Source organism: Vanessa atalanta, chromosome 18, assembly GCF_905147765.1.
Source record: "Vanessa atalanta chromosome 18, ilVanAtal1.2, whole genome shotgun sequence".
In the NCBI taxonomy this organism is placed as follows: domain Eukaryota; kingdom Metazoa; phylum Arthropoda; class Insecta; order Lepidoptera; family Nymphalidae; genus Vanessa; species Vanessa atalanta.
Window position 1 is genome coordinate 6597189 of NC_061888.1, and position 12067 is coordinate 6609255.

Below are 12067 nucleotides of genomic sequence, written 5' to 3' on the forward strand. Positions count from 1 at the left end.
ATTCCTTACAGCGTCAATATATGTGTAGATAAAAGGTATATTATAAAAACAAACGAATAATTAGTTCATAAAATCTATCTATCATTAAATACGAAATACGATCTACACGTTACTTATATGTATGTAAGTGTAAGGTCCCAAACATGCACATGTTAGCTAAAACACTTTCAAAAGAAATGATATTTTTTAATATTTGCAGAATGCGTGGTCCAACGTTCGTTTGGACGTTTAACTTAAAGACGAAGGATAAGCCGACGCGCTGGACCCTTGCCGGCGTTGCGTTGTTGCTTGGAGTGTAACAATTCCTCATGAATTTGAGTAATTGTCATGTTATTATTTATTTTTTTTATATTATGCCTTAATATGTTAATAATGTTGTGAGGATAAAATTAATAAAAATAAATTGAATTTTTTATTTCATTTATTACGTGATATTCAAGTTTAAATCAAAATATAATTAAGGATTTTCATAATAATAGTTTAGACATTGAAAATGGGATTTCTAAATAACTATCGGCTTCGCCGAGAGCGAAGGTTCTCCCGCATGTTAAAATAACAAAGACTTGAATTGGGTTGGGTTTGCAAACTAGTAAAAGGTATTACAGTAAAATTATTTCATACACTTATTGCTCATATTGTTCTTGAATAGTTAAATATTATCAATTAAAATTAACACATTAAAGAGGAAGACCAATAACATAAATAATACATTTACCTATAACTATTTCAAATTAGTGTCTTAATATTTTGTAAGAATTCGGTGATTGAATATCAACTAATTACGATTAATCACTGTCATTCGACGTTTTATTGTATTTATATATCAATAAGTTATGATAGTCTAAAATGGCAGTGATACTTATGATAATGATCGATTAGTTCCAAAATATGATACATCAGTTACTTTATTATATAAATTTGAATCAGCCGTTTTAATAGAAAAATATACTTATTACTTGAAATTATCAAAAATATTGTTATTTGTTTCACGATATAAATACATATAATAAATGTGACAAATTACTTATCAATAATGTGATTTAGCTAAAGTACTTGAAATAAGATTTAATGGTTTTGGAGAAGTAATAAGTCAAAGAGAATTACACATATTTTGTATTTCACTTAAAACTAGTTTGCACAGATTGTTAATAAAATGATCATAGAGCAAGAGCCCTTGCAGGCTATATCTTAAGTTTAGGTAAAGATTAATATTCCTTCAACCGATGCGATGGTAACAGATGCATAAAATACACTAAAACATCACAGTAAAAGCATGATTTTTCGATATATTCTGTGACTCCTCGTAAGACACTTATATTTTCATAAATTAAACTATTATTAACTTTCTAAAATCTATTTTTTGTATTAATTTCATTATTAACGCGGTTAAATGTTTAAATATGCTTCGCAAGCAGCCAGGCTAAATTCGTATGAAAATCGGAGTAAGGTAATGAAGGTGTGACGCGTTCACGGGCTTTTGTACCATTAAGTTGTTTTTGGGTAAAAAATGGATACTCATTCAAAACATTTTACATAATATATAGTTACAATAAAAATAAATTCGGTATATGTCGAACAAAAATGAATTTAATCTATTTACATAAAATATATAACACAACCGAATGAGTATATTTAATATTTTAAATTTTAATTTATCTAAATATTATAGATCCTCTTTTATTCATTTGTGCAAATTGTGTTAACTATTTAAATTAATATATAATATAACAATCTGTTAATACTATGTTTACTGTATCGGTTTATCAATATCACCCACTTTTCGTCTTGGTTGATGATTTGGGAGAAGCGTTATCGTCAGATGGTGGTTCAGAACCTTTGACAGTAAACGTTACATAATACCTTTTATTTTTATCCAATTTCTCAGCTGGTAAGGCTATAAGTTGTCTTTCTGTACCATGTGACACTTCCAGAGTTACGTGTGCTTTTCCAGACGGTGGTTTCGATTTAATTTTGGGTAAAAATCCTTTAGATTTACTTGTACCTGCTGTAGCTGGCTTGGGCATTGTGTGGTGATTCCATTTATAGGGAACTTAAAAGAAAGAATTATATATAATAAACTTGATATCATAAATTAATAGTAATAATTGGTTACTTACTATATGCGGAGCAAGGAATTCCTGTATAAGCATGTACTGCATGAAAACACCGATGAGTTTTACTCGTGCATAGGCATGGGTTATCAGGGATAGCACTCATTTTGTATAATTCACTTTCTCCATAATCAAAATCTATTGCCTTTTCAGGTAAATTATCCAAATGTCGCTTTCCACTTTTTTGTAGTTTTCTTAAACTTTCATATAGAAATTTTTCAAAACTGCTAAATGAATAATCGGTGCTATTATAAGGACCCAACCCAACATTCGATAGACTAGATTTGTTAAATTCATCAATAGCCCTTTTCACTAAGACAGCCTCATTAGCTTTACTTGTCCTTATTTGTAAACGTTTAAGTTCTAATAAATGCTGAAAGATTTTTCGTTCGCAGTAATATCTGAAATCGTAATATCGGTGATTAAAATGTATATTAAAATGTTAAAACAATATTGCGGATATCATTAAAAAATATATCAAATAGAAATATTACCTCCTCATATTTGTTTGTATTCTTTGTGTGACAGACTTCATATCTACAGCTTTTTTATCCCCTGGTTTTCGAACCGGTATTTTACTGTCAGATTTTCCTATATGTCTTGCACTCCTGCGTTGTTGGTAGTACGCATTAAGTCTTGGGCTCATAATAAAACGTTGAACTGGGCGTGGACTCGGTTCAAAACCAGAATCCATTAAGCCGCTAGATTCATAACCTCTTTCCGAATTCTCACTTTTTGACCTGATAGTAATTCTACTTTTCAATCTACCTTTCTTCCGAAAACGTTTCCTCCGACCATTTGCTTCTGATAGACTATAGTAAATTTCATTATCACTTATACTGGGGATTCTTCCGAATGAACTTTCTCTTACAGCGCGCATGGTTTCTTCGCCCATAGTGTTTGATTTTTTCAATATTCCGACGCTTAACTCAGCCGTACCTACAGTATCCGATAGAACTTTATAACTTTCGGTTTCATAAATACTGCTTTTTCTACTGCTTACTTGACTATCTTTTGAAGATTTACTAATACGCCTAGGAGAAATTTGTGACAGTGGTAGACTTGTTTCACAATCTCTTTCATCTGGACCCTGATTTATTGTATCATTATCTAGTATTGTTATAATACCTTTATCAGGAATTTGAATATCTTCACTGCTAGCGGCTTTAGAAATAGTTAGAACTTCATCATGATCTTTTGCTAAAACACTTTCACTTTGCTTAAGAAGTTCTTTTTCAGTTTTTTCATCATTTTTGTTATTTATAATATGCTCTCCCATTAAACATTCGGAGGCATTATCTGATTCCTTAATTTTGATTATTTCGTCTTTGTTTGAAAAAGATACGCTCGGTGAACTCTTGTCTTCTTGATCTTTACCTAGATTTTCTATACTTGACTTAGAATCATCTTTACTGTCAGAATTAATTTTATCTGGGCCAGATAAAATTTGAAAAGATGTTATTTTCTTTATATCTAAACTATTGTCATTGCTGTCTCTTTGTTGTATTTGTGCATTTTGTGTTTCATCGTTCGTGTGTTTATCTATTATTAATTGTTCATTTTCAAGAGTTTCTGGTTCTTTATCTACTTCTTTTAATGAATCAGGTCTATCTATTTCACTTTTTAAATTAGATTCATCTTTTACTTTATCGGAATCATGAATAGTTTTAGTTATATCTTCTTCATCAGTTTTCAAACTGAAACTTTTTTCAGTTGTATCCTTTTCAGTAGATGGCTCGATTTTATCCAGCGCTTTTATCTCTACCTTTTCTTCTATCACATTGCTCTGAAAATCTTCTTCTTTTTGTGTTTTATCATCTTGCTTTGATTGTTCATCTAAATCTTTATGCATAACAGATAAATTTGTAGTTTCTATTGAAACATTATTCGATGAATCCAAAGTGACAGTTAGCTCAGAATTCCCATGCTGACTAGATTCACGTTCCATATGAATTTGAGCTTCTGTAATTACCATATTAGTTTTAACTGATATTGTATCAGTTTCTGTTTCACTGTGAGCTTTATTTCTTGATACTTCGGCTTCTGTTACTGGTTCGATTTCTAAGTTTGTTTCGAACGAGTTAGAGGGTAGACTTTTACTTTTACTATTATCTTCTGCTTCAATATCTTGAGGCTTGTTAATATTTTTAAATTTAACAATATTCACGCTTTGTTTTTCACTATCGTTTTCGATTCTAATAGACGTTTTTTTCCCCTTACGTTTCATGCTTTGACGTTCGCTTGATTCAGAGCTACTGTCTGATGTTGACGTTGATTTCCGCTTACTTCGCTTTCGATGTCGCCTACTTTTTCTTTTTTTTGAATAACTCGGTGTTTCCGATGAACTTCCTGATGAAGACCGATAATAACGATGACGATATCTTGCACAACTTCTACTCCTTCGAGATGGTTCACTTTTTGATCTACTTTTCTTATCTTTTGTATCTCTTTTAATTTTCTGTTCTTTTTCAGGGAATTTGTCATATAATTCGTACTCGCTATCATAACCATCACTAAAACTCCGTTGTTTTTCTATACGCTTTTGTCTGCGTTCAGAATATCTGTCCCCGTATTTCTTTGTTTTCTTTCTCATTTTACGATCTTCAGATGAGGTACTACTACAACTCTTTGACTCTATATTATCCCTTTTAATAATACGCCTCCTGTCTGAAACTGGACTTGACAATTCAACTACTTCACGTTTTTCTATTCGAATCCGATCACGTACATCTATTTTTGTACTTGTTACTTTTCTCGTTGGTAACGCAGATATTGGTGCAGCATCAATTACAATATGTGTATTTGAAAGTTTTGTAGCAGGTAATCCACCTTGCATTTGTAAATATTTTGCAGTAGACCGATGACCCCTACTTGTTGCACAATCTAAAGGTGTCAAAGGTTCATTTTTTGATGATCTAGCAACAGGATTCACTTCTGCTCCCCGATCTAATAACAGACGGCAAAGATCAGCATTATCGGTAGCCGCAGCAATGTGAAGAGGTGTTCGTCCTTCATGATTCGTTGCATTTACTTGTGACGGTCTTCCATCTAATAACCATTTTACTAATTCTCGGCGTCCTGATGCAACAGCTTCGTGTAATGGCAGATCACCTTTTGAATTTCGCAACCATAGATTTGTACCTCTGGCTCCTAAAAAAAAAGCCATTATGTTAAATTCAAAATATATTCTACAAATCAATCGTGCATCTGTCCTTTCCACTGACCAAGAATGCGTACAGTCTCAATTTGTCCTTTAGCAGCTGCTGTATGAGCAGGACTTCTGCCTCTTCGATCCTGTCGATGAGCATCTGCCCCATGAACTAACAAAGCAGAAGTTGCGTCTGCATGACCTAATGCAGCGGCATAGTGTAGTGGAGTACAACCATGCGAGTCGGCGACATCAACACGAGCACCGCAAAGACCTACTAATGTTTCTAGGGCTTCTGTATGTCCTCGCGCCGATGCACAGTGTAAAGCTGTTAACCCATCTCTGTAACAATGGTAAACATAAAATCAATATTTATAACAAACATATTGATTAAATGTTGCATTTTAAAGGCAAATCACACAAAAACATTTTTAATCACTGTAATGTAGCTTTCTAATGCAAAAACAATTAAATGTTTAATAATTTCCTTAGTATGAATATAAGTGAAAACTAAAACTACTCATAAAAAATCGTATAAATATTATTCAATCTATTGTAAATGATACCTGTCAGCATCGTCAACACTTGCGCCAGCTTGATGTAACGCTAACACTGCGGCAGCTGAGCCGGCAGATGCAGCCCACAGTAGTGGCGTACGACCATCTGCGTCCCTGACTTCTACTCTCGCATCGCCTTCTTTTACTAAAGCCCGGAGCACTTCCAAGGCTGCTCCTCTGCTCTATGTTATGATTGAAAAAATATTATGTATATTATTATGAAAAAATGATACATTGCAGAGTATTAGTTATTTAAAGGATTTGTAAAGCATCTTAAAACTGATATATATAATATAAATATTGTAATTTGCTTACTAATTTACTATGAGAAGATAGTTTAAATTTATTTTTCTAACAGAATTTTTTGCAATAAGAAATACCTGGTGATCTGTAGCAGCAGGTGCTCCACACATTTGCGCGGCGTAATGCAAGGGATATCCACCGTGTTGGTCTGGAGTCGCTGCGTCAGCCCCTGCGGCCAACACCGCTCTTAGTGCTCCCACCTCGCCACAAACTATAAAATAATTATATTCAATAACTACCATTGGTGCTTGATGACCGATGAAAACTATTCATGGGTCTAGTCAGACTCAATTTAACATAAAATTTCTTTAAAGTATTTTAATTTCTTTATATGTTTGTGTCGCAATGACTCTTAACTATTTTATAAATGAGATAAAAAGAGATAATATTATTTTCGGAAGATAGAAAAATTAAATAGATTATCTGAGGACACTCAAATATTGACGACCATTCAAATCGGAATAAAGTAATAAAAAATATAGTTTTTCAAAATATATGGTTTGGTCAGGCAAACTGCATAACCTTCTTCATATTATATACGTAAATCGACTAATCAGCGTAACGGTTACTGTTGCGTCACTGTTAGAATTCGATCCAGGCTGCGAATAATTGAAAAGACCATACAGTATTTGTTATAGCCTGGATCTAGGTGGTTATGGTCCCACAGGTAAAAATATAAGTAAGCCAAATTTTAACAATACTTTCGCTTAATTATGATGCTATACAGCTAATAGAGGAGAACTGAAACCTTACCACAACTTTTTAGAATTAGAATTCCTGAAAGACTAGGTAAAATTTCCAAAATTAATTACAACAAGTTCTAACTAATTACGTTGTTTGTTATCTAAGACTTTATCTCGTTAGTCATTACTAGTAATTCGTGACAAAAAGACCTTTTTACCTTACTGAAACAAAAGTTTGACATTGAGAAAACAGAGTTGACCTTTTTAATGTTTGTGACGGAAAAGTCCTAGATAGACGTAATCTGTGGGTTCAAGGACCCGGCCTTGTTCGTCGCTCAATAAAGTAGTTACGACACCCCTTGCCTCCTTAACAACGACATACAAACTTTGGTCATTCTACCCCTCACTAGCCGTTACAAATCATCAAAAAACAATTTCAAGCAATGTTGTATGAAACATAATATTCGTGTAGTTTATCGTGATTAGCATTTATGTTGGTTTGTTTATTATCATATACTTTGATGACGTCACGTAATTTAGTGAGCAATTATAGTTTATTTTATACATTAGTTACAAAAGTAAAGGTCACAGAAAAAAGAAACGATAGGTCAACAGCGTGTTTAGTCCGTCCAAATTCGTAGGTTAGCTGTGATTATGTCAACTAAAAAATTAGGCCCGCATTTTATTAATGTTTAAAGTACATGTAGAGTAAACTGTCTTTTTTAAAGACAAATTACTAGGAATTAAATAGATTAAAGAGTTATTTGTAAAACAGGCTAATTATTTTTAAATAAGTATTTTCTATTGATAAACCAAAGTAAATAATTAAATATTCCATTATTTAAGGTTGAGAATTCGTATCGAAGACAATTTACATTTGTACTTTGAAAACACTAATTGTGACCGATAATTTGAACTGAGATGAATGCTATGATTTACACCAGTTGACAGTCATAAGTGTTGTGGCGTGCACGCGGAACGTCGATTCCACCGTAGCGGTGATAATGCGAAACCGGTTTCACCGCGGAATGACTTCGCTATACAACTTACTCAGCAAACTGGTCTAGTGGAGACGTCATGCGCAAATCCGTTTTGCATTCTTGATGGGAACAATAACCAAGCTAATAATAATACACTCGCTACTACCGATCATCTTTCTTCATTACATAATAAAAAAATAATACAAAAAAACTGATCTTCTGTTTTAACATATCATTTTGGGCGTTTTTCGTAAAAAGAAATAATTTAACAATATAATATAAATTTTATACGTATTTTATATTATTATGATAGTTTCTATAACTGTTTGTGTATCTTCCTATTGTTTGATGAAATTCAGTAATTTGGCGTGTCTGCATGTTTTTATTTCCGACAGCACCAAAGTCAAAAATGTCGAATTAATGTTTTACTTGGTTTTTTACTCGTTATTTCTTATGTATCTATCTTTAAAGGCTAAGTAACAGCGTGAATCTTCGAAGCAATACGATAACACTTTTTGTAGATGTATAGTTCTCAAAAATATGTTAGGTATAATTGTCCGCGATGGCATAAATTAACAATATAAATTGTATAGATTATACTCGTCTGTAGTTAAAGAAAGTAGCTGATAATTGCAAGTACATGGCGATATATACTATTATTAAAAAGTTTTTAATTTTTATGTACTTACATTTCCTGCATACATAAGGACCAAGCAATTTTAATATCAAGATTACGTGGCTGTAAAAAAATATGATATTTTTTTATTAATATAGTTTTAATATATTATTGACTGCAAACATTACCTACATTACCTTAATATAGTTTAAAGAACTTGCCTGTAGCCCAGTGAACAACGGTATGCTGTTCGTTATCCTTCGCGTTGACATCTGCACCCGCAGCCAGTAGCGTTTGCACGAGTGGTACGTTGCCGTGAACAACAGCTAAATGTAACGGTGTTAGACCATCAGCATCACGCGCATCAGCCAGCGACGGAGCAGCCATTAGCACGCGGTCTGCGCACGCGGCACGCGCTGCCTGGCTTGCACCCGCGCCGCTTGAAGCACAGTAGTGCAGCGCGGAACGTAGACTGCGATCACGAATACGTACCGATGACGGCTAAAAAGATTATTTTTTTAACTCTAAGTGTTGAATAAATTGAAATAAACACAGTTATTGGTTTTAAACTTAACAGTGATAATAAAATGACCCTTAACAAAGTTTTATTTCATTCTTTGACTCAAACATGAGGCAATGAGATTCAAATGGCTTTAACATCGTAATTTTTAGTTAATACAAAAGGGAATGTGTGGGAATGTGCCTATTACACTATCAAAACTCTCAGTTTACTAAGCGTTTTGCATCGAAAATCACAATGCATTATGGCAATATTGTAAAATAATATTATCTATAAGAGAAATCTCGGTACATGTTCCACTGCTGGGCTAAAAACCCTCTCCTCTTACGAATAATGTGAAGCTTATTCCACCACAATGCTCGCACCACCGCAATTTGGGCTGGAGAATAAATATGTGACAGAATTTCATCCAATGCTGAATCTAATCTTCAGTTTTCCTTATGGTGAAGGAAAACATCTGATGTCTGACGAGCACGGTACTACGGTAAATGAAAGTTCAGCGGTGCTTGTGATCTCCAGTTAAGACTCACTGGGCTATCTCGGCTCAAAATTCGCGAGGTCTAAGTGATAAACATAAGGAAAACAAGACTACATTTATCTTGGTTTATATAATAATAATAATTTATTTTCGTAAAAAGAAAATATCACAAAAATAATCTTATATATATTATATATTTATATCTTATATATATTATTATAATCTTATATATAAATATATAAGTTTACACAGTAAGTATGCCTAATGCCTATAATTAATTGAGGTATATTTATTTACATGTGGTTTATGTGCTTGGAATTCCATTTCATGTCACTTTTTAAGTGTGGAGTCAGTGTAACTATTTTAGGATAAGTAAAAGAAATATAAGTCGTAATGGCTGTTCCGGTATACACTTTTATTTATATGACATTAACTGAGACTACAGCTTTCCTATGTTCCTATAAAACAATTCCTATAGCACGCATGCCGACACCCCCTTTTACCTTCTCGAGGCGTGAATTAAGAAAAGGAGCCTATCTCCTTCCCTGCGACCATACCAATTTTCATCTATGTCGGTTTTGTTTCAAAAGACGTTACAGATATTTATTTTCGCTTCGTTACAGATAATTATTTTCGCATTTATAATATTAGTATATATATTGATAAACTTGCGTTCGGGCACCTGTCAGTGCAGATGCGGCACTTCTGGTGTGATAGATACCTTATTTATAATATATATTATTTTTTCCTTAATACACACTAAAGACAAAACTAAATGTAGACTTTTTGTCTACATTTAGTTTTGTCTTTAGTGTCGTTCTGTTTAGTAGTCATTTACTAAACAGATTGAAACTGTTATAGTCTAGTAAACGCAACACTACTTGAAATATTGTAAACATATTTTTTCCATTATATACATAACATATTATTTATGAATATTCGTTTACATATTGTGACTTAAGGTTTTCAAAACTAACAAGTTAACGTAACATAAGCAACTTTCGTTATAAATATATATATGTACCAACGTAACACAAGAAGTTCCGTAACATCGTGGGGCTGGGTATACCTATTGATTGACTATGTGTTCCCCGCGGTTCAATATTCACCCCTACCACTAGTGCATTTCTTTAAAAGCTATTCAATATAATTGCTTCCAAAATGCCGTATTAAAAATTCATTGATATAATGTTTCGCTGTATATATGAACATACTGTATACATACTTATAAAGCGACTTATATCTAACATAATCAATAACTTAATTATTAATATTTAAATGTTATGTTTTTTAAATTTATTGTTGGTGTATATTTTTAAAATTTTTCACCATAATAAACTTACAACACCAGACATAATAACTTAAAATGTATTGTTTACTAGGCGATGCGATACGACTGACGGCGTCACGAAGCTACGAGTACCTACATCGCGTGCCAAAATTAAACACTAGAAACAAATCTAAAATTCATATTTTAACGCCATTAATGCTATGGCTCGCTCTTGATTTATATCAAAAAATATTTTGTACTGCACCAAAAACTACTGTTCATCCAAAAAAGTATAACTTGATTAGGCATTTTTTAAATAATTTTTTATTGCTATAACGAAAAAATTGACAGATCAAACAAAACTTACATCTTTATTGAGTATATCAATAACAGATTTATAGTTCGCCTGTTGACAGGCGTACATAAGTGGTGTGCAGCCTTGCGGCAGAGGGATGTTTGCATCACCCTTTTTGAAGCCGTTCTTTTCTCGTCTGATCTTAGTACTTTTATCGACGAGATCGCCTCCTGTACGATGCTTTTTAGAATTTTTTAGTATGCTCGGGATGGGCTCGCCCCGGCCGCTCACTTCGCGCTTTTCCATAACAAAAGAGGACTAAAGTGGCTCGCGTGCCATGTGTCGGTATGGGTTGCGGTAACTATAGCGAGCCGCGACGAGCGGGCGCGGAGGGCGCGAAGCTCCGACTGACCCTTGAAACTCGCCTGAAACAACGGCCAGCGGCCACCTACTGCCCGCTTGGACAGAAAAGGTGTCGGGCTACACGCAACGCCAAACAACGCAAGCATCAAACCAGGTCAAGAAAATTGAATATAAATGGTCGATAATTATTATAATTTACACAAAATATCTACAACTTACTAGAAATTGTTTTTTTACCGTAATATACCAAGTAGTATCTTAGAAACCATCTTCATGTCAAAATCTCACCGGACTTTGTATTATGATTATTTTTATATGTCCCCATCTTCCTGTATTGTACGTGTTAGCGGTACTAAATTGAATGATCAGTTCGACCTTAGCATTTTTCAAACAGGCACAAGGTTAAAAGCTGTGTGATTGTTGTGGAAGGTTCCTAGGTAACTGTTATGGGTGTTATTAGGTAGTCATTATGTTGAAGAATAGCCTTTGACTTATCGTGTTAGGGTGTGATGCGTGACGTCATGCATCGTCCGACCCTAAGGCTCTTGATGGTAATCGAAAGTTAAGTTTTATAAAAAAATCAAGTTTCGAACTAAATTTGAACTTGGCGACATATAAAACTATTTAGCTTCGCATTCGCACACAACGTACTACGACTAATTAATACTTAATTAAAAACAGAGTAATGATGCTAATTTTAATTCTTACAAAATTAAGTAGTACATTTATTAACATAAGAATTA

The 12067-nt window shown here is 33.4% G+C and overlaps 1 protein-coding gene across 1 annotated transcript; it reads right to left on the reverse strand.

Annotated features, from left to right (window-relative positions):
* Positions 1 to 435: 435 nt before the first annotated feature.
* On the reverse strand, positions 436 to 11267 carry LOC125071150 (inversin-A). The gene is made up of 8 exons (XM_047681244.1): positions 11034 to 11267; positions 8620 to 8899; positions 6197 to 6330; positions 5826 to 5998; positions 5336 to 5601; positions 2606 to 5261; positions 2118 to 2512; positions 436 to 2050 (listed from the first exon to the last, which is right to left on the reverse strand). The coding sequence occupies exons 1-8, from the start codon at positions 11265 to 11267 to the stop codon at positions 1770 to 1772; spliced, it is 4419 nt and encodes a 1472-aa protein (XP_047537200.1). The 3' UTR covers positions 436 to 1769.
* Positions 11268 to 12067: the final 800 nt, after the last annotated feature.

Excerpts from the sequence above, each read along its gene's own strand:
- LOC125071150 (XM_047681244.1), bottom strand. The coding sequence starts at position 11,267 with ATGGAAAAGCGCGAAGTGAGCGGCCGGGGCGAGCCCATCCCGAGCATA. Across the intron at positions 5,999-6,196 it reads CTGCTGCTACAGATCACCAG|AGCAGAGGAGCAGCCTTGGA; the intron begins GTATTTCTTATT and ends ATCATAACATAG. Across the intron at positions 2,513-2,605 it reads ATACAAACAAATATGAGGAG|ATATTACTGCGAACGAAAAA; the intron begins GTAATATTTCTA and ends TTACGATTTCAG.